Source organism: Hyperolius riggenbachi, chromosome 3 (genome assembly GCF_040937935.1).
Source record: "Hyperolius riggenbachi isolate aHypRig1 chromosome 3, aHypRig1.pri, whole genome shotgun sequence".
In the NCBI taxonomy this organism is placed as follows: domain Eukaryota; kingdom Metazoa; phylum Chordata; class Amphibia; order Anura; family Hyperoliidae; genus Hyperolius; species Hyperolius riggenbachi.
In genome coordinates, this window is record NC_090648.1 from 147,366,663 (window position 1) to 147,390,385 (window position 23,723).

Genomic DNA, 23,723 nt, shown 5'->3' on the forward strand with positions numbered 1-23,723 from the left:
ATGTCCCTGCCGGCTGCTACGTATTGTATGGGAGGCGGGGAGAGGAGGGAGGGGGGGGGGATCGGGGAGAGGCAGTGCGAAAGCCGGCGGCTTCATCTATTACATTGCCGCCGGCGATATTTCATTCAATTAACCACTTGAGGACCCACCCTTTACCCCCCCTTAAGGACCAGCGCTGTTTTAGGTGATCTGTGCTGGGTGGGCTCTGCAGCCCCCAGCACAGATCAAAGGGCACTCAGAGCGATCAGATCGCCCCCCTTTTTTCCCCACTAGGGGGATGATGTGCAGGGGGGGTCTGATCGCTCCTCCTGGCTGGCATTTTGCGGGGGGGGGGCACCTCAAAGCCCCCCTCCGCGGCGAAATCCTCCCCCTCCCTCTCCTACCTGCCACCCCCGGGAGATCTGGGCTGCACAGGACGCTATCCGTCCTGTGCAGCCAGTGACAGGACGTCCCCTGTCACATGGCGGCGATCCCCGGCCGCTGATTGGCCGGGGATCGCCTATCTGCCTTACGGCGCTGCTGCGCAGCAGCGCCGTACAAATGTAAACAAAGCGGATTATTTCCGCTTGTGTTTACATTTAGCCTGCGAGCCGCCATCGGCGGCCCGCAGGCTATTCACGGAGCCCCCCGCCGTGAATTGACAGGAAGCAGCCGCTCGTACGAGCGGCTGCTTCCTGATTAATTAGGCTGCAGCTGGCGACACAATACTGCGTCGCTGGTCCTGCAGCTGCCACTTTGCCGACGCACGGTATAAGCGTGCGGTCGGCAAGTGGTTAAGCAAGTTTTGTCATCAATTTGGCCGCAGCGAGACGGCGTAAACAAAACATTTCTCACATTGGCCGCTGCGCTGCGGCCACTTCGCATATTGGCCGGCCAGAACCCGAAGTGGCCGGCCAGAACTAGAAGTGGCCACACTGCGGGTTCTGGCCGTAACATATATACAGTACAGACCAAAAGTTTGGACACACCTTCTCATTCAAAGAGTTTTCTTTATTTTCATGACTATGAACATTGTAGATTCATACTGAATGCATCTAAACTATGAATTAACACATGTGGAAGTATAGTACATAACCAAAAAGTGTGAAACAACTGAAAATATGTCATATTCTAGGTTCTTCAAAGTAGCCACCTTTTGCTTTGATTACTGCTTTGCACACTCTTGGCATTCTCTTGATGAGCTGCAAGAGGTAGTCACCTGAAATGGTTTTCACTTCACAAGTGTGCCCTGTCAAGTTTAATAAGTGGCATTTCTTGCCTTATAAATGGGGTTGGGAATATCAGTTACGTTGTGGAGAAGTCAGATGGATATACTGCTGATAGTCCTACTGAAAAGACTGTTAGAATTTGTATTATGGCAAGAAAAAAGCAGTTAAGTAAAGAAAAGCAAGTGGCCATCATTACTTTAAGAAATGAAGGTCAGCCAGTCTGAAAAATGGGGAAAACTTTGAAAGTATCCCCAAGTGCAGTCTCAAAAACCATCAAACACTACAAAGAAACTGGCTCACATGCGAACCGCCCCAGGAAAGGAAGACCAAGAGTCACCTCTGCTGCGGAGGATAAGTTCATCCGAGTCACCAGCCTCAGAAATTGCAGGTTAACAGCAGCTCAGATTAGAGACCAGGTCAATGCCACACATTGTTCTAGCAGCAGACACATCTCTAGAACAGCTGTTAAGAGGAGACTGTGTGAATCAGGCCTTCATGGTAGAATATCTGCTAGAAAACCACTGCTAAGGACAGGCAACAAGCAGAAGAGACTTGTTTGGGCTAAAGAACACAAGGAATGGACATTAGACCAGTGGAAATCTGTGCTTTGGTCTGATGAGTCCAAATTTGAGATTTTTGGTTCCAACCACCGTGTCTTTGTGCGACACAGAAAAGGTGAACGGATGGACTCTACATGCCTGGTTCCCACCGTGAAGCATGGAGGAGGAGGTGTGATGGTGTGGGGGTGCTTTGCTGGTGACACAGTTGGGGATTTATTCAAAATTGAAGGCATACTGAACCAGCATGGCTACTACAGCATCTTGCAGCGGCATGCTATTCCATCCGGTTTGCGTTTATTTGGACCATCATTTATTTTTCCACAGGACAATGACCCCAAACACACCTCCAGGCTGTGTAAGGGCTATTTGACCAGGAAGGAGAGTGATGGGGTGCTGCGCCAGATGACCTGGCCTCCACAGTCACCAGACCTTAACCCAATCGAGATGGTTTGGGGTGAGCTGGACCGCAGAGTGAAGGCAAAAGGACCAACAAGTGCTAAGCATCTCTGGGAATTCCTTTAAAACTGTTGGAAGACTATTTCAGGTGACTACCTCTTGAAGCTCATCAAGAGAGTGCCAAGAATGTGCAAAGCAGTAATCAAAGCAAAAGGTGGCTACTTTGAAGAACCTATAATATGACATATTTTCAGTTGTTTCACACTTTTTGGTTATGTTCTATACTTCCACATGTGTTAATTCATAGTTTGGATGCCTTCAGTGTGAATCTGCAATGTTCATAGTCCTGAAAATGAAGAAAACTCTTTGAATGAGAAGGTGTGTCCAAACTTTTGATCTGTGTGTGTGTGTGTGTGTGTGTGTGTGTGTGTATATATATGTAGATAGATAGATAAAAATATATTAACCCTTCGCACTCTCACATGCAAATGTTCAAACAAATGCATTCACAGATTTACTAATTCAGGCACAACTGTTATCCCTACAGCTAAGTTAAAAGCCGGGGTCTTAGTTCACAGAAGAATGCATTCTTGTGCTTAGTCACCTATACTGCGCAGAAGTACCCAGGTAAACATAGGTGTCCTAATTCTAGCCCTGTAACATGCAGGAGAGTCCCAGGAGAGGACGTTAGGATGTGTGCTCATAATCCATTGATAGGTTTGATGCAATGAATGTGTTTGCATGTCTGTACTATGCATGTTACAGGGCTAGCGTTAGGACACCTATGTTTACCTGGGTACTTCTGCGCAGTATAGGTGACTAAGCATAAGAATGCATTCTTCTGTGAACTAAGACCCCGGCTTTTAACTTAGCTGTAGGGATAACAGTTGTGCCTGGATGAGTAAATCTGTGAATGCATTTGTTTGAACATTTGCATGTGAGAGTGCGAAGGGTTAATATATTTTTGCTGTTTTCTAGCCACACCCCCTTCAGCACCTCCCTTTCCTTAACTTATTTAATGTCCTAACTAGATGTGATGTGCCTGGATATATGTATTTTAGATAGATAGATAGATAGATAGATAGATAGATAGATAGATAGATAGATAGATATGTATATATACGTTGACAATATTTTAATTGTTTTTTTTTTTTTTTTTCATTGTACTCTATAAATAATTATAGGCCTTTCTATGTAAAAATAAGAGGAATATACTCTCATGGCATACATACATTAAAAGCTAAGTCATACCATAACAATTTATGTATTTGCTTTTAAATTCTGTCACTTTGAATCTTTTTCTTTTTTTTTTTTTCCCCCCATGTTTTTTTTATTTTGGTAACTATGGGGGTGGGGAGGGGAAAGAAGGAGTTAATCTGCTTTTTATTAATACGATTTTTTTTGTAATACAATATTAAATACGTCCACTAAATGTCTCCTGTGTGCTTAATACGCTGAGGCCTCTTGCACGCTGCTTCGCAATGCGTTACTCTTCCTCTCCACAAGAGCCATGCAAGTCTATGGAGACTTGCACACTACACGCAATGCAGTGTGCTGGAAGTATCCAAATTGTTGCAATGCCGACGCAAAGGCTGCAGGGCGTTACCACATGATCTGTATGATCCGTAGCTACTGTACAAATCATGCAGTAATGCAAGTCAATGGGCAACTCAGTAAAGGTGCATGACAGGCGCATGTTGGGACACGGCGTGCATGCATTGACCAACTGGAATCCCAGGGACGTACTTGCCGCCCAGCAGGGAGTATGATACTAGCCGAGGGGTGGCACTATGCATATGACCCTGTTGCCGCCCCATGGCACAGGGTCATGTGAAGGTTGATTTCTGCGCACCGCTAACATTAGGTGTGCAACAAGCATCAATCACAGGATTCTAAGTTATCAGGAAAGTGAAAGTTTGCATGTTTTCACAGTTTCAATGAATGATCACTGCTATTGTTTGCAGCAGTGATCCTTCTTGGATCAGGCACTTTGGCTTTCACCAATCAGTGCTCTAACAGGCGATGATGGGGGCACGCATAGAAATGAACAGACGAGTATCTACACACCTGGGACTTTAGCTGAAGTTTCAGGGTGTACTGCCGCACGTGCGGTAGGTAAAGATGCACACAGACCTGAACAGCTAAGTTTGGAGACAGTTCTCACACCACTAGTAGTTTTGTTTTTTTATGGAAAGTAAAATCCATCTGTGAAAGACTTCCTCAATATTATTGTAAGAAAGTTGTGCATTCTCCTTCTTTTAACCTTGTATGTAATATTTACTCTGATGCCTTTCCTCCTGCAGTTGGCACAGCTCTATCCACCTACGGATGGTTCATCTTGTTTGGCTGCATCCTTTTGTATATTGTGAAACAGAAATATTCAGCCAGTGTCAGCTCTCTACTTGCAACAGCTACAACAACACAGAGACCGGCAGCAGGTATTTACTGAAGCCTTGCTTTAAAGCGAATCCAAGATGAAAAACTAACTATAACAAGTAACTTGTCTATATATCTTATCTAAAGTTTAGATAGTTTACACAGCATATCTAGCTGCAAACAGCTTCAACATTTTATGACTATTTATTCCAGTGATATTATGAGGGCAGCCATGTTCTGTTTGTCACATTGTCACAGGCTGAGAGCTGGAGATGCTATCAGCTTGCCTGTGTGTAAACTCAGTCCCCTCTCCTCCTCCCCTCTGCCTCTGAAATCTCTGGCTAGCAGGGATGCTCTCAAATTCGAATTCGGATGAAATTCGAATAGGGTTATTCCAATTTCATCCTACTAATTACTGCAGCTGAGCGGGTGGCCTGGGGGGGGGTTAATCTTACCCATCAGGCGTCTTCTTGCTCCGTCCCTCAGCGCCTCCCACTCTGCGTTCCAATCCGGCGGTCACGTGCTTACATACACCTCCTCCTTCCAGGTTGAAGGAGGAAGTGTATAGTCACGTGATGCCGGAATGGAACGCAGCATGAGAGGCGCCGAGGGACGGAGCAAGAAGACGCCTGATGGGTAAGATTAACCCCCCCTCGGCCACCTGCACAGCTGCAGTAATTAGTAGGATGAAATTCAAATAACCCCATTCAAATTTCATCCAAATTCGAATTTGAGAGCATCCCTGCTAGCTAGTAACAACCCCCTCCCCCACTGCCTAGACTGAGCTTCTATAAGCTCTTGCTACTGTCTGCAAATGCCAAGGCACTGTGGAAAGCTGTGGTCGTGGCTTGTTTAGTTTATAGGGAATTAGAGTATTAAAACAAAACAAAAAAAGTATTTGGCTTGAGGAATGCCCTGTAAACTATATGAAAGGAACACAATCGTGCAACGAGTAAAAGTTTATCTCGTGATCCACTTTAACTTTGCTGTATAATAGACTTTGAATATACAGTATTTGATATGTTTTGTGCTTTGTTACATAATTTTGGTTCAGTGGAACTGATGAATAAACAGGTTGCCTTGAAGTGATTTCCTTGAAGACCTTTTTTCATCATTAAAGTGGAACTAAAATTAGAAGTTCCTCTCTGCTTTAAAAGATTAGACACAGCATGAGCAGCTTTATAGGGGGAAAAAAGTATTTTTTTAGTTTATGGAAATCGTAAAAAAAAGTTCCTCAAGTTTGACTTGGTTTCACTTTTGCAGAAGGCCCTGAGAGAGAGGCCCAGTGCACACCAAAAACCTCTAGCACAGTGGTTCCCAACCTTTTCCGGCGTCGACGGGCGGAGTTGCGGCTGCATAGCTAGCATAGTTGCCCCAGTGTAGGGAGTTTAGTTGCCTCAGTATAGCCAGTATAGTGCCCCAGTATAGCCAGAATAGTGCCCCAGTATAGCCAGCATAGTGCCCCAGTATAGCCAGCATAGTGCCCCAGTATAGCCAGCATAGTGCCCCAGTATAGCCAGTATAGTGCCCCAGTATAGCTAGTATAGTGCCCCAGTATAGCCAGAATAGTGCCCCAGTATAGCCAGCATAGTGCCCCAGTATAGTGCCCCAGTATAGCCAGTATAGTGCCCCAGTATAGCCAGCATAGTGCCCCAGTATAGCCAGCATAGTGCCCCAGTATAGCTAGTATAGTGCCCCAGTATAGCCAGAATAGTGCCCCAGTATAGCCAGCATAGTGCCCCAGTATAGCCCCCCAGTATAGCTAGTATAGTGCCCCAGTATAGTGCCCCAGTATAGCCAGTATAGTGCCCCAGTATAGCCAGAATAGTGCCCCAGTATAGCCAGCATAGTGCCCCAGTATAGCCCCCCAGTATAGCTAGTATAGTGCCCCAGTATAGCCAGTATAGTGCCCCAGTATAGTGCCCAAGTATAGCTAGTATAGTGCCCCAGTATAGCCAGAATAGTACCCCAGTATAGTGCCCCAGTATAGCTAGTATAGTGCCCCAGTATAGCCAGAATAGTGCCCCAGTATAGCTAGTATAGTGCCCCAGAATAGTGCCCCAGTATAGCCAGCATAGTGCCCCAGTATAGCCCCCCAGTATAGCTAGTATAGTGCCCCAGTATAGCCCCCCAGTATAGTGCCCCAGTATAGCCAGTATAGTGCCCCAGTATAGCCCCCCAGTATAGTGCCCCAGTATAGCCAGTATAGTGCCCCAGTATAGCCAGCATAGTGCCCCAGTATAGCCCCCCAGTATAGCTAGTATAGTGCCCCAGTATAGCCAGTATAGTGCCCCAGTATAGTGCCCAAGTATAGCTAGTATAGTGCCCCAGTATAGCCAGAATAGTACCCCAGTATAGTGCCCCAGTATAGCTAGTATAGTGCCCCAGTATAGCCAGAATAGTGCCCCAGTATAGCTAGTATAGTGCCCCAGAATAGTGCCCCAGGATAGCCAGTATAGTGCCTCCCGCCCGTCCCCACGGCCAACGCTGTTATTACCTTAACAGCTGCCGCTCTCCCCTCTCCAGCGCGTGTATATTCTAGCAGCGTATCTCCGGCTGCTCTGTCTGTGTGATGCGGAAGGAAGCATCCGGGCAGCGGCTTCCTGTAACGGCGATATGTATCGCCGTTACTATGGGAACCGAGCCCTCCCTCCTTCCGCATCACACAGACAGAGCAGCCGGAGATACGCTGCTAGAATATACAGGCGCCGGAGAGGGGAGAGCGGCCGCTGCTATGCTAATAACAGCGGCGGCACGGGCGGGAGGGGGAGAAGAGGACGGCACACCAGGCAACACTGGTTGAAAAACACTGCTCTAGCAGATCTGCAAAATGCTAGAGGTCTTTGGAGCAGATTTCAGAGCAATTCTAGGCATGTTTAGAGACGATTTCTAAACATGCCTAGCGGTTTTGGGGGCGTTTTTGTGTAGCAGATTACAAATATTGTTACAATAAATGCTGTCACTGAACAGCTTCTGTAACAAAAACGCCTGGAAAACCGCTCTGGTCTAGTGTTTTTCAGAGCGGTTTTCCACTTTCCTATACTTTAACATTGAGGCAGAAATGCCTCAGAAATCTAAAAAATGCTGCAGCCCCCGAGTTTGCGTCTGTGGAAAAAACGAACCGCTCTGGTGTGCACCATCCCATTCACTTTCAATAGCCAAGCGGTTTCCCCCCTGCAAGCGTTTTAAAAAACGCTCCAGAACCGCTTTGGTATGCACCAGCCCTCAAAGGGAACCTAAACTGAGAAGGATATGGATTTTTCCCTTTAAAATAATACCAGTTGCCTGAATCGCCTGCTGATCCTGAGTCTCTAATACTTTTAGCCACAGCCCCTCAACAAGAATGCAGATCAGGTGCTCTGACTGAATTAGCTGCATGCTTGTTTCTGGTGTGATTCAGCCACTACTGCAACCAATAGACAAGCAGGACTGCCAGGCAACTTGTATTGGTTAAAAGGAAACATCCATATACCTCTCAGTTAAGGTTCCCTTTAACCACCCTGGCGTTCTGATAAGATCGCCAGGGAGGCTGCGGGAGGGTTTTTTTTAAATTAAAAAAAAAACTATTTCATGCAGCCAACTGAAAGTTGGCTGCATGAAAGCCCACTAGAGGGCGCTCCGGAGGCGTTCTTCCGATCGCCTCCGGCGCCCAGAATAAACAAGGAAGGCCGCAATGAGCGGCCTTCCTTGTTTTGCTTACACCGTCGCCATAGCGACGAGCGGAGTGACGTCATGGACGTCAGCCGACGTCCTGACGTCAGACGCCTCCGATCCAGCCCTTAGCGCTGGCCGGAACTTTTTGTTCCGGCTGCGCAGGGCTCAGGCGGCTGGGGGGACCCTCTTTCGCCGCTGCTCGCGGCGAATCGCCGCAGAGCGGCGGCGATCGGGCAGCACACGCGGCTGGCAAAGTGCCGGCTGCGTGTGCTGCTCTTTATTTGGCGCAAATCGGCCCAGCAGGGCCTGAGCGGCAGCCTCCGGCGGTGATGGACGAGCTGAGCTCGTCCATACCGCCCAGGTGGTTAATGGCCCGTACTCATGGGCTGCAAAAGTGGCTTGTCGCCAGCACACGAGAGCGTGTGGGCGACAGGCCGGCGACAGCTCCTCGCCAGGTCCCTCCGCGTACACACGCGGAAGAGGGACCAGCGGTGCGACGGAAGCTGTCGCCGACGTTCCTCCTCCCCACGCCGGAAGCTCCGTATACCTCAATGGAGGTTGCTGTCGCTAGTCCGCGTACTCACGCGGACTAGCGACAGTTGCGGCGGAGTTGCTGCGGCGACTGTCGCCAGGCGATTGACCGCGCCAATCGCCTGGCGACATCAGCGACGGGTGACAGTTCGGGGTGCGCGCCCGTGCGATGGCGCATACTCACGGGCGTGTTGCGGCAACAATTGTAGCCCGTGAGTATGGGCCATAATGGCCCGTACTCACGGGCTGCAGAAGTGGCCTGTCGCCAGCACACGTGAGCGTGTGGGCGACAGGCCGGCGACAGCTCCTCGCCAGGTCCCTCCGCGTACACACGCGGAAGAGGGACCAGCGGCGAGACGGAAGCTGTCGCCGACGTTCCTCCTCCCCCCGCCGGAAGCTCCATTTACCACAATGGAGGTTGCTTTCGCTAGTCCGCGTACTCACGCGGACTAGCGACAGTTGCGGGGGAGGTGCGGCGGCGACTGTCGCCATGCGATTGAAACTTTCAATCGCATGGCGACATGAGCGACGGGCGACAGTTCGGGGTGCGCGCGCGCGACGGCCCATACTCACGGGCGACCTGTCGCCGCAACACGCGCGCGCCGCGTGTTGAGGCGACAAAAGTCCCTCGTGAGTATGGGCCATAAGCCTCAGTGTTTACTTAGTGGAGAGCTGCCCTGGCAGAGCTCTCCTGCAGTTGGTTTACAGTTGCTAATGAGAACTATTTAGACAGGTTGATCCGCCTAAACAAACAAAACACAGATAAGTAAATTTCTTCAGCAACTATTTGTGGAATAAAGACTTTCCATTGTGTGCTTTGGAAGAGTTTGGTCCACTTCAAATCTAGCTACAGGCATGTGAAGGGAACACACATGCATGCTGTGGCCCTGCAGCAAACATATAAGCACATTGTGCTCTTCTATCCCCTGCACTGGTGACTGCTGCTCCTGTATTCACTGCCCATCAAACCCTCTACCTTCCCCCTCCATAGAACAGTTCACACTAATTTGGCTATAGTGAAAAACATGACTTTGGAGGGCTCCCTCCCACAACTATCACCCTAATAAAAGGGCAATAGCAACTGTGTGCGTGTGAATGAGGCTATAAATGGGCCTGCTACAAATCAATCATACTAACTGCGTATTATGGTACCTAATGGCATAACTGTCATGCGATCAAACACAAAATTGTCACAGGACTTCCTATCTAGCAAGACCACCATTATTCTGAAGCAGTAACAAATACAGCAATACGCTATAGTATAATTGCTCTTATAGCAATTGTATAACAGCTGTCAAATATCTTCTCCCATTTCTTCTGTTTTATTTAGGGAATGTTTCCACTAGGAGTTTGGAATTTGCAAATTCATTTGATGTGTGTGTGTGTGTGTGTGTGTGTGTGTGTGTGTGTGTGTGTGTGTGTGTGTGTGTGTGTGTGTGTGTGTGTGTGTATATATATATATATATATATATATATATATATATATATATATATATATATATATATATATATATATATATATATATATATATATATATATATATATATTTAATTTTTTTTTTTTTTTACCATCTCCATTTCACTACAAAGCGATCCTGGAAGGAAGTCTTATTGACTTTATTGATTGCAAAAATGCAGAAAAAACGCAAATGCAAAACCAGCATTCAGTCTGAAAAATAGTAAGGCCCCATTCACACTAGAGCGGTTTGCCGCGATTTCGGCCAAACGCTAGCGCTTTTTAAAAGCACTAGCGTAATGAAACCCTATGGGCCCGTTCTTACTTGGGCAATTTGCGCTAATTGCTGCAAATCGCCCAAAACCAGGCAAAAACGCGAAAAGCAAACGCGTCGCCTGCACCATTTTCAGCCAATTTCCTGGCGATCGCGTTTCAGTGCTATAGAAGCGCTAAACGCGATCCTTGCAAAAACGCCGCAGCATTCAGTGATTTTTTTTTTCTGCGTGAAATCGCGGAAAAATCAATCCTGCAAAACGCCGCAAAAAAACTCTGGCGTTTTGCGTGTGAATGAGGCCTTACACTTCTGTCCATTTTTTTTTTTCTTCTGGATTTGAATTTAGCATCTAATGGATGCAGGCAAATAGGAATTCATTGGGGTGCGAATTATTGTGCAAAAAACAAAAACTCACACCTAGTGGAAATGGGCCCTTAGAAATGTTCATACCACAAGGCTCCATTGCAGCTGCCCTATGTTCTATGACCTAGGTTCTCAACATGTGGTACATGTACACCAGGGGGTACTTCTGATGGTTTCAGGGTTTACTCGAGCTTGATATACGCGTGCAGGAAAAAAGGGCTTGGCTTGTTAACAAAATGGCGCGGGTGGATAACTAAATCTGATAACAATAAACATCGTTGTCCAACTTGGTTAACGATATATACCATTTTAATTACAGACTGGAAATAATAATGAAAAGATATTAACGTTAAAAATCTTTCCGTAATTCAACAATACAGCTTAACCCAACTACTCTCACACAGAACACTCTCTTCTGATGGTGCCTACCCCGAATTACTCCCCCAGGGGTGCCTAACCCTAACCACCCCCCTGGTGGTGCCTAACCCTAATTCCCCCCCCCCCCATTACCCCCCAGGGGTGCCTAACCCTAACCACCCCCCTCGTGGTGCGTAACCCTAATTCCCCCCCCCCCCCCCCCCGCGGTGGTGCCTAACCCTAACTACCCCCCAGGGGTGCCTAACCCTTATTCCACCCAACCCCCCCCCCCCCTCCGGTGGTGCCTAACCACTCCCCCTGGTTTTGCCTAACCCTAAACACTCCCTCTGCAGAAACTCCCTTTTACACATAAACGATAATATCTTTGATAATGTAAAATCTGTACATATAAACGAAATATGACAAAAACTATAACATAGTAAGCTTCTAAAAAGATAACTACTTCAAAACTATAATGTTCTAATGTTGTTAACCATATTTTTTTCGCGACAACCTTTTCTCTGCTTTTTTTCGCCGTATTAACAATAATTGCATTAAAGTCTATGGCGGCACCCTTTTCGCCCACCCTCGTTCAGCGCCCTTTTTCCTTAACCAAGAAAAACAAATTTAGAGTTTTAGACAATGATAAATCTTATTTAAACAACACCAAATTAGTGTTTTAGCTAATTAAAAGCAATAGTAAATGCTTGGAATTTGTTTAGAACCAATTATCATGTACTACAGTTAAGTATATATATTTGTCAAGGGGTACTTGTGATAATGTTTACTATGCTAGGGGGTACTTGGTGAGCACAGGGTTTCGAAAGGGGTACATACCAATACAATGCTGAGAAACACTGCTCTATGACTATATAGTTCTGCCCTTGTGTCTGATCTCAGAAGCACTTCTGATACTCAAGGTAATGAAAGTACCCATCCCCCCCCCCCCCCCCCCCCTCCATTTTCCTGCAAACAAGGGAGAGTGAACTGAACCATTCATCTCCCTCCATTCTCTCCTCCCAGTGTTTGAGAGCACTCAGGGGGGCTGAGAGCACTGGCCAGGTGCTCCCCCACCTGTTTCAGCTTATGGGATTCCTGTCACATGCCTGCTAATTAGACACAGGAAGCTTTCAGGTGTCATTTCACTGCCCATGTAGGTAAATGATCTGTATTACTACTGTTTATTTAGCTGTTTGACCTCATTACAGACTTTAAAAAAGTACAATTCAAAGCAAAGGAGTTGCAGTCATCCTCAGTGTGGTCTCAGCTGATGGTTGAGGATTGTGCTGTGGCTAGTTTAACTTGCTGTAGAATAGTATTTTCAACTGATTTTAAAGTACTACTTCTTTTTCTTTAAACACAGTGTTTGCCCAGTACCCCCTGGTATCAGTCTTATGGCTGTATGTAAGTCATTCTTTTTTTCTCCTTAGTTTTCTTGTAGGTGATATTTTTACACCTAGTCATCAGCAAGCAACATGCTAAATCCATTTTGACAGCACTCTTTCAGCTATTTTTTTTTAGTACTTTTTCAAGTGTAGATTGCTAAAAAAAAGTTATTTTAAACAGGAGATGAAAAATTATCTCCTTGGAGAAAACTTAGACCATGTGAATTGCATTTGCCTCTTATAGTCCCAAGGCCTCATTGACATGTAAACTAGTTATACCAATCCACTTTTTCCATAAAAATACTTCCCAGATAGCCCATTAAAGGGAATGTCCAAGCAAAATAAAAAAATGAGTTTCACTTACCTGGGGCTTCTACCAGCCCCATGCAGCCCTCGTAGTCACTTACTGCTGCTCCAGTCATATTATAATATGATTTTCTAAACTTTTTTTAAATCTGTTTTGAGGATTGTGGCAGCAGATTTACACCCAAAACCCATCCATCGTGTCCACCAAAGCCTAAAAATATTACACTGTGGATGACTAAAGTCTTACTGTTAATTGCTATTACTCAAACCCAGTAAAGAAAGTTTTCAGTCACTTTATTTTCCTTCAGTTTTTCTAGAAAAAAGGCAAACAGATTGCAAAAGACAGTGCTTCTTCTCACTATAGAAGTTACTGAAAAAAAATGAAGACCAAATAACCAATTAAACATTTTCTCATTTTATGGAGTGGAATCCCAAGTCAGGGTTTTATTCCTGTCCCTGGACCACCAGGGCATGTTTTACATCCTTTGAGGTCCCTTGACCAATGCTTAGGAGAACTCAAATGAAGAAACATTTTATCAGTTTGATCAGCTGATAGATTTTTAAAGTGCCGATTTGCTGATCATGATCATATGCTACCAGGAAATCATCACAGCAAATCCGACCCTTACAAATCTATCAGCTGATCAAACTGGTCACATGCTTCTCCGTGAGTTCTCCTAAACATTGTCATCCCTATTGTCCAGTGGGGTCAGTTGAGACAGGATAATAGTTTTTTTTTTTTTTTTTTTAATATATAATGTAAAAGGCCCTGCTGTGGTTTTTTTTTTTTTTTGCACGCTTCAGAACCAAGGAGGCCATTTGGATTAGTAGTGAAATGTCTTCTAGATTACTCAAAGTCCAGCTATATAGTACTTGTTTTCCCTCAGAATGGCACTGACCTGGGTATGCTGTTTAGTAATTATAGGTAAAGCGCTTCTTGAAAACCAAACCCAACTTCACAGTGCTGATTTCTCCATAGATCCAGATGAAGTGGTAAGAAGACAGGAAGCAGTGGCTGCAGCCAGATTGAGGATGCAGGAGGAGCTTAATGCACAGGCTGAGAAATATAAAGAAAAGCAGAAACAGGTGAGTAGCAATGCTGGAGAGGTGTGCTGATTGCAATGTGCTGTATGACATTATCCTGTCAGTCCAGTTACACCATGACCCAGCTGTACTCTGCTGTTTAGCTGACCATTTGCTGTTCAAATCCAATAAATATTCTCATCTGTAAAGTCTGTGCAGACAGATTGTTTTGGCTGGGCGTGGAGGTAAGTATTGCATGGTGGTGTTTTACAGCAGTAAATGAAGAATCACCTTTCTCTTCTGCACCTGAAAACTTTCAACCATTATTTGTTTCAAAGTCCCTGTTTCAGCAGGCATTAACATAGTCATACACTACAGTATTTTTTTAACAGAGTAATCATTTTATTTGAATGTAAACATTGAATCTAAAGGTCCGTACACCCGCCGGGCAGATCGCTCAGAAACAGCCGTATCAGTCTGCAGACAGACTGTACACACGCCGGACTGTCGGTGGAACGCCCACCCAGTGGGAGGTGACGACGGACCCGTCATTGCCTCCAGTCCGGCGTGTGTACGGACCTGAATGGTAATCCGGTACTTATCCGTTAGCCGGGCGCATCCGGCAGGTGGCGACAAAACTCTACCAGAGTTACATCTTTCCCTACTATCCATGGCGGCCTGGAGGGGGAATAGTAATTAGCGCCACCTGCCGGATGCGCCCGGGTAACGGATAAGTACCGGTAATCCATTTACAATTTTTGTCTATAAACATCTGATGTGGCCGGTTTATTCTTTGTGGTATCAAGTGTAACAGGAGTGTAGAAGGGAAAGGAAAGATTGAGCAGTGCAAAATCAAGGTTCCAATAGCCATACAATACTAGTGGCAGTGTGAACAGTATTCAATCAGATTTCTTTTGATGTCTGAATAGCAGTGAGTGGTGCAAGGTGGTCAAATAATTTTGCCTGATCCATCCTGCGGATCAACGCACACGACTGTCGGGCTGATATCGTGCAGTTGGGGTGAGTCGAGGAGTCGGAGCAATTTTGGGTATTTGGAATCGGTGGTTTCAGTTAACCGAGGAGTGGGATGATTTTTGAACTAAATGCATAGCCTTTGTAAAAATTAGACTAAGGAGTTGTGGAGTTGGAGCAATTTTGGGTACCTGGAGTTGGAGTCGGGGGTTTCATAAACTGAGGAGTAGGAAGATTTTTGTACCGACGCCACAGACCTGGTGTTTACATCGTTGTTTGGTGCGGCCATGTCATGTATTCCGTCATTGCGCTTGCACGCACAATATGTAAATGAGTTGGTTGTTCAGTTGGTGCACATATAATACAAGTTGTGTAAACGGCTTGTCATGGGGTTGTTCATGTCATGGTGTTGGTCATGCACTTTGTTGGATGTGTGTACAAGCCTTTAGGGTTAGGAATTGGTAGAGGGAGGGCTCAGTGTGAGAGTAGGGCAAGGTTAGGTCATAGTAAAATATTTAATATTACCTACATTTTACTATATGAATTAAAAAAGAAATATCGGTGATTTTACAGATATTCTACTATCTGCTATTTCTTGCACCCTTTTCAACAGGCACCCTTATTTAGTGTATGGGGGGTGAAAGGGGGGCACAAATTGTATTTTATTTTTTATTTTTTTCTCCCCTTCTCATAGTGTTTTGGACAGCACCTGATGTGCTTTTTCATTGCCATTATCTTCTTTAGTAACAAGGCACTGATGAGAGGGATCTCCTGATCGTGTTGCTCGAGGCACTGATGAGGAGGATCTCCTGGTAGCTCGAGGCACTGATGAGCTGGATCTCCTGGTAGCTCGAGGCACTGATGAGCCGGATCTCCTGGTAGCTCGAGGCACTGATGAGCCAGATCTCCTGGTAGCTCGAGGCACTGATGAGCCGGATCTCCTGGTAGCTCGAGGCACTGATGAGGGGGATCTACTGGTAGCTCGAGGCACTGATGAGGGGATCTCCTGGTAGCTTGAGGCACTGATGAGGGGGATCTCCTGGTAGCTCGAGGCACTGATGAGGGGGATCTCCTGGTAGCTCGAGGCACTGATGAGGGGAATCTGCTGGTAGTGCTGCTCGAAGCACTGATGAGGTGGCTCTCCTGGTAGTGCTGCTTGAGGCACTGATGAGGGGATCTCCTGGTTGTGCTGCTCGAGGCACTGATGAGGGAGATCTCCTGGTCGTGCTGCTCAAGGCACTGATGAGAGGGATCTCCTGGTAGCTCGAGGCACTGATGAGGGGCATCTCCTGGTAGTGGCGCTTGAGGCACTGATGAGGGGGATCTCCTGGTAGAGCTGCTCGCATTTCATCACAATAGTCATGTTAGCAGTGAAAAAGACTGCCTCTTACTCCAGAGTAAATACTGTCAGGCAGATGCTGGCAGTTTCTCCCTGGTGAAGCAGCCAGGACTGTGGGAAAGTGATGAGCGGAGAGCTGTGTACCAGATACAGTACATCATATCTCAGCATGATTCATAGGAGGCAGCTGATATTACAGAGCCGATACTTGCACATTGCACTTGTGATTGTAATGAATGATATCTGGAGGCTATTGATAAAAATGAAGAATATAGTTTTGTTATTTAGAAGATAATGGCTTTTTATCTTTTTGCAGTACAGATTAGGAAAATGAATGAAGACATCTGACCCATTCATTGCTAGACTTGACTTTCCTCTGTTTTATCAAGTTCATGCAATAAGCTGTGGCTAAAAAAATCAAATTAATATGAAGTGCATATGCAGTGTCTAAGTTTTTCCACATCTCCTTTTCTCCTTGTAAAAAAAAGACTATTATAGCTTATTTCAGAAAAAAAACTCTATACTAAATTGTTGCTATGTGATCTCAGCAAAGCTTCTGTTTCAGTGGCCCAACATCCAGTACTCCAGAATACCCTCCCCCTTTCCACATCCATTGCCAACCTTTTTATGGAGACTTCTTCAAAAGGCAATTGTAAACACAGCCACAGGAGATGAGCAGAATCCAGTGGGCCTTCCTTTGAGAGGATGCATATTGGAACAAGGCTTAAAGCAGTAGGATTAGCCATACTATGCCAGAGAAAAAAATACACATATGTAAGTAGATAAATACTTGATCTACTTGCATAACACATGTATTGTACTGTCCATGTTTTGATTTCAGTTAATTTTATATAGTAAATGAAGAGAATTTTGTTCCTGATGGGAACCATGTCTTTTGCCCACAGTTTGAGGCTAAATCATAATGTCATTTCTTCCCTTAATTTTTTTTCTTTTCTCCTCCAGTGGCTGAGTCACCTCAGCCTTGCTTGTCAACACAAATAAGCAGAGGATAATGTTACAGCTAGACAGCTTAAAGTGAACCTCCAGACTAAACATCTATTCAGCAGCACTGAAAATGCTTGGTGCTTCTTTAACAGTTTCACAGCATCAGAACTTTGTTTTTCTTACCAAAGCCTAATTTTTAGCTGAACAGAAGTTAACCTCCGCCCCATCAATGAAAACTGCCCATGCATTTTTCCCCTGATGCTGTGCAAAGCATGATGGGATTTCTGATGTTGTTGTTCTCGTTGCTAAGCAACTGGGAGGACACAGGACAGTTGGAACTATGTCTCATGCTTCTTTCCACCTCCTTTCAACCAAAAAGATGTTTGCCCTCGTGAAATCACAGACATTTGCCTGTTCTTTTAAGACAGGGTGGGTAATGTAACTTAATGACAGTATGTTTGTTTAGGCTAAAGTTCCTCTTTAAAACACTGCAGTCTGCTCAGCCAATCAGTGAGAAGCAGGAAGGTGGGAGAGTCATTGGCAATGGCACAGAAAAGAGCCTAGGGGACTGAGAAAATATAATAACAGCAGAGAGATTCGTGAATAGATTGAAGAGTTTGTACTTGCAGGGAGAGATTTCTGGCGGCGTTCTAAACACACTGCAATGTTTAAATAGAATTTGGCTTTGTGACTGACACTGCCCGCTTTAAGTGAAAGTAATATAGAGGCTGCCATATTTATTTTCATGTATTAGTAGTGTCTGAAGCACCCACCAGAAACAAGAATGCTGCAAATCTAGTCAAGACACCTGATATGCTTGTTCGGGGTCTATGGCTAAAAGTATTGGAGGCAGAGGATAAGCAGGGCAGTCAATGTGCATTGTTTGAAAGGAAATAAATATGTCAGCCTCCATATACTTCACACTTTAGATGTAGAGGGGTTTGCATTACAGTAGCAGAATTTACATTTAAAAATATATAAATAATGAGGATTGATTGTCCAAAAAATATAAGCCATTTACATTTATCTGTCCCGCAAAGTAATCTTTCAAATTACTTTTAGCTTGCATCTGTCAGGTTAATATCTTTCCTCTTTAACCACTTGTCACATGACTGCAGAACACAAGTAACTGTTTGTTCAGCAGCATTAACATGAAGTCTCCTTAATTCCTCTAACCCATACAACAAGGGGTAGTAAGTGAAGGTGAAAATAAACTTATGAGATAAACAATTGTATCTATCCTTTTTACTTCTAAAAATTACCGGTTTTGGAATTTTTTTAAATGAATTCATTGTTTTATTTTACGTTAAAAAAAACTTGGGCTCGGTTCACATTGAGCCCGCATCCGCTCCTGCGCTGCATTCCGGGAACGTCCGCTCCGACGAGCGGAATGCAGGGAGCAGAACTAAGCAGAACGTAGCAATGTGAACTTTCCCATCGGGAAAGCATTGCTTCCACTGCTGCGTTCCGCTCATCGGAGCGGAACGTAAACTATTTTAGGCTCAATGGGAACCGAGCCTTAAAAAGTTGATCTAATTGTAACGGTTGGGTGCTACAACTCAGACGTCTGATTATTAGGTGATCTGCAGTATCGCCAATAATACAGACACTATACCTGATTATGTGGTGATTTGCAGAATCACCAATAATACAAGTATAGCTGGTCAAGATACTGAGAGAGTAGTGTATTGGTGCAACCGTAACTTTAATAGTTTAGTGAGACCTTACCAGAGGAGCTGGTAAGGTACTATCAGTACACTGACTGTATATAATAGCACAGAGCTTTCCAGAGGGCTGGAACAGGTACAAACAGAGAGAGAGAATACAAATATACAGACTAGTCCTTCACCAGAGGAGCTGGCAAGGTACTAATAGAATAAGTGACTGTATAGACTTGATCAGACCTTTTCCAGAGGATCTGAAAAGGTGCTATCAGTCACTAAAAGAGCAATAAGAAACTATCTCACCAGAGAAGCTGGTGAGCCAATAGTACCTCACCAGTGGCGAGGGCCCACTGGTGAGTAGAGCGGTCAGACAGGCTAGGTTCGGCAACAGAGAGGTAAGTATCAGTACAGAATCGTAAGGCAGAAGGATAACGAGTAAACAGGCAAAGGTTCAGCAACTAGTCAGATAGGCAGAAGTACAGAAGCGTTAAGCAGAAGCAAGGTCAGAGGTCTAGCCAGAATCATACACAGGTAATCAAATACAATATCACAATAATCCTAGCCTTGGTGTGAAGTCCTTGGTTTCAACACCTGGCACTAACAACAAACAAACACAGAACACTTATATCGCGCTTTTCTCCTGGCGGACTCAAAGCGCCAGAGCTGCAGCCACTAGGACGCGCTCTATAGGCAGTAGCAGTGTTAGGGAGACTTGCCAAAGGTCTCCTACTGAATAGGTGCTGGCTTACTGAACAGGAAGAGCCGAGATTCGAACCCAGGTCTCCTGTGTCAGAGGCAGAGCCCTTAACCATTACTCCATTCAGCCACTGTTTTACTCCATTCAGCCACTGTTTTACTCCATTCAGCCACTAGTCTAAGGTCTGAGCGCTAACACAAAGTATTCACGACAGCAGACAGGGAATGAATGAAGACTGGAGGCTTAAGAAGCGGAGGTACGCTTCCAGCCACTCCCACCACGGAATCCGCCAATCCAAGCGGCGAGAGTCACCGGAGACGTCAGCCGACCGGCAGGTCAGCTGACGCGCCTTCTGCCCGCATAAAGGTCCAGTCTCTGCGTGCGCGAGACAGAAACCCTATGAGCTGGAGATAACACCGTTCCCGGCGTGCTAGACGCCAAGGGAATGGATAAAACTTGAGAGCCAGGGAGAGCGGCGGCTGCAGACGCCCCCTGCGAGTCAGCAGCCGCCAGGTCCATGCTTGTTACACTAATGTTTTGTTGTCTCTGCTCAATGACACAGACTTGCAAGAGTGTCCCAGTGCTAAAATATATGAACCATTAACCTTTTTATTTAAGCCACCCCTGCACTCAGAAGCTGTTCTCTACCAGGAAAGCGTTGTATGGCTGCCCTTTATGTCCCACTCAACCTAGTGATTTCAGTACAATATGTGTATCTAATAACGGGCATCTTCCAGAAAAGCGACATTTTAAGAACAAGCAAGCGTATTAACGGCTTAAGAGCATGAATGCCAAAACAAGTAATTCCCATTACATCAGGGTAACAATGGCTGACTGAGTGTAATTTATAAAGATTGAATGAGACCATTATAACTATTCTCTAGTAAGGAAAGCTAATTTTGCAGAACTAATGCAATGATGTAATTACACAAGATGAGTTGATTAATTCTGGTGTATGAATAGCTGCCTCCAGGGTTCCCATTGCCAATGCAGGGTGGCCATTCAGAGAGGGTCACACATTTGCATTGGGTCTGTATAGGTCTGCAGTGGCATAGCCCATGTGTACATACATTGTGAGGCTATTGTAATCTCTTATCAGCCGTATCAGACTCTGAAGGACTTCCTGCTGTGTGTCTTGCTTTGTAGTTCAGAGCCACATAAGCTAAAATCTATAGCCTGAAGGATCTCCCAGATAAGACTGTCAGGAACTAATATCGTCAGATTAGGCTAGATTAGCATGTTTTAAAGATTGCTGTACTGGATGTATCCTGATTTACTGTTTTGGCTCTTAATGCCAGGAATACATGGTTCGTTCCTGCCGTGTGTTTCTGCTCTCGATCGTTTTTGCTGCTCGATTCTGCAGTCGATTCTCTTATCTTCCGCTCGATTTTTGTTATCTATTTCCATTCACTTCTATCAAAAATCGAGCAGCAAAAGAATCGAAAGGGAGATCGAACAGGTTGGAAATGATCTATCGAACCATCTAATCGCCTAAAAAACCGAACCGTGTATTCCCAGCATTACTGACTTTTTTTTTGTTTTTAGCAGAAATTGTAAGCTAAAAGGCATACAGTGCACATTAAAAAAATAAAATAAAATGGCATTAAGGTACCCATACATCCCTCAACTTGGCAGCCGATTGACCATTCGATTCAATTAATGAATCAGATGAAAATCTGTACTGCCAAAAGCATGCCCGATGGACGATGTGACCAATACAGATAATGTATAAATGCTCACACAGGTGGCACATTTATACTTGTAGTAACTGGATAGTGTAATGGTTAAGGGCTCTGCCTCTGATACAGGCGACCTGGGTTCGAATCTCGGCTCTGCCAGTTCAGTAAGCCAGCACCTATTCAGTAGGAGCCCTTGGGCAAGTCTCCCTAACACTGCTACTGCCTATAGAGCGCGTCCTAGTGGCTGCAGCTCTGGCGCTTTGAGTCCGCCAGGAGAAAAGCGCGATATAAATGTTCTGCGTTTGTTGTTTGTTTGTATACACTAGGGTGGCAGTGGCAGACTCGGCCGCTTCCTGAGAGATTGCATGTTGAATTAGATCAGGAATCCGCCTGCAGTGTATGGGCAGATCACAGGTCCACAGGTTCAGTTTCCAGTGTCATCCCACCTTAATGCCTGGTACACACAATGCAATTTCCTGTCAGATTCACAGTTGCATCGATAATTTCCAACAGGTCTGATCTGATTTCCGATCGTTTTCCTGATCAATTTTTTTTATAGACGTGATCAGAAATTTGATCAGAAAAACTATTGAAAATCAGATTGCAAAAAAATTGCATCGTGTATACTAGGCATTAAAGTGGGATGACACTAGAAATTGAAAATTCTTGTACCTATTGCTAGTTTAGGGAAGGAGAGCATAAAAGATAGGCAGTGGACCTCTTGCTGTGAGGAGCACAGTAGCACTCATCTGGGAAAATCAAACCCAGAGGATTACTGGGAAACCAGACCACATACTAACCATGTCACACTTAAGCCTTGTACACACGCCTGACTAAAGTCGACTGAGGCCGATAATGACCACCTCAGCTGATAGTCAGGCGTGCGTACAGCGGCCCATGACCAGCGACAGCCGCATGGCAAACGATCCGCTCAACAGATCAACTTAGCCGAGCGAATGGCCAACTTCTATAAAGACACCGCTCTCCTGCCCACTGCATGACATCACACATGTGCCGCTCTGTCATCCGTTGCATACATTACCTGATCTGGCCGGCACGAGTCCCCCAGTCTCCGCTGTCTCTTCTCCGCTCTGGGCTTCAGCTTCACTTTACTTCCTGCCGGGGGAAGTTTAAACAGTAGAGGGCGCTCTACTGTTTAAACTTCCTGTCTGGACAGGAAGTAAGTGAAGCCAGCTGGTGCCCAGTGCGAGAAGGGACCGCGGATAGAGCGGGGACACGCGCCGGCGGAACAGGTAATGTATTGCCGCTAGCGTCGGTCATCGGACATTCGAGCACCACTATCGACGCACTCCCAAGCAGGCGGCGATCGAGCAAAATCCTCCGCACGGACGGAGCGATGGGAACGATCGATTTCGGACGGAGAACGAACGATTTCGGACGGAAAACGATCGTTTGGTCAGCGTTCACAGTAATCAAATCTGCTGTATATCGGCGGGAAAATCGTTAAGTGTATGGGCCCCTTTAGGGGATCTGGTCCCGATCCCAGACAGGCGGCATCAGTTGTTAGGTGGATACACACCTTGTTTACACTACAAGCTAGTGATTTTGACAAGCTCTTACTAATGCAATGCTATGGGGGATTTTTACAAAATCCCATCGCTCCAGTGAGAACACACTCCCAGGATAACATTAGCAAGAGCTTTTAAAATCACAATGCTCTTATTAGCTCTTGTAGTGTGAACAATCCCTTATGTTATCTACACACGATAAGATTTTCTGGCAGATTTACTGTCAGATCGATTATTTCCAACATGTCCGATCTGATCTCCAAGCGTTTCCGATAGGAATAAACGGAAAACAAACGGAAATCGATCGGAAAATGATCTGAAATTAGATTGTACATGTTGGAAATAATCGATCTGGCAGGTAAATCTGCCAGAAAATTGTATGGTGTGTACCTAGCATTAAGCTAACTTACAGATTGCCACCTGATGTGACAAAACGATCAATCCCTCTCTGATCAGAGCCTGATCACACACACACTGCACATCAATATTTTTTTCTTCTCAATAGATTTCAGCAGAAAATCCTATTGAAATTCAATGAAACTACAGCACTTCACTGCTTCATGTTTTGCAACACTATGGACCGTTTGACAACCCCTCTCCCAATTGACAGAGATTTTCCATCTTGTCCAAAACATAGTAAGGGCCAGTTCACACTGGGTGCTTTGGTAGCTTTTTGCTGATCGCCGGCGATCAGCAAAAAGCTATTTTTTTTCACTGTACAGGAAAGCGATGTAGGAGTGATTGGCTTTTGTGATTCTATAACCTTGAAATGCAATTGCTCCAAAAATGCTGCATGCACCACCAGCAAATTGCTAATCACTGGTGATCGCTACAGTGTGAACTCTACTATTGACTTGCATTAGCAGCAGCATTTTTCTGGTCGCCAGTGATCAGCAAATCGCTGAAAAATCGCCCAGTGTGAACTAACCGTTACAGTTAATTTGCAGTCAAAATCGGTTTTCACTCGGGCATGTTGGGACATAGTATTTTGGCAGATTGGATCCGAGTG

At 45.3% G+C, this 23,723-nt stretch overlaps 1 protein-coding gene across 1 annotated transcript in view; it reads left to right on the plus strand.

Moving 5' to 3' along the window:
• Nucleotides 1-23,723, plus strand: part of SELENOS (selenoprotein S) — a 52,146-nt gene that overhangs the window by 17,082 nt on the left and 11,341 nt on the right. The window contains exons 2-3 of the mRNA XM_068272450.1: nt 4,468-4,602; nt 13,846-13,952. Coding sequence (XP_068128551.1) covers nt 4,468-4,602; nt 13,846-13,952 — 242 coding nt within the window. The remainder of the gene's footprint in view (nt 1-4,467; nt 4,603-13,845; nt 13,953-23,723) is intronic.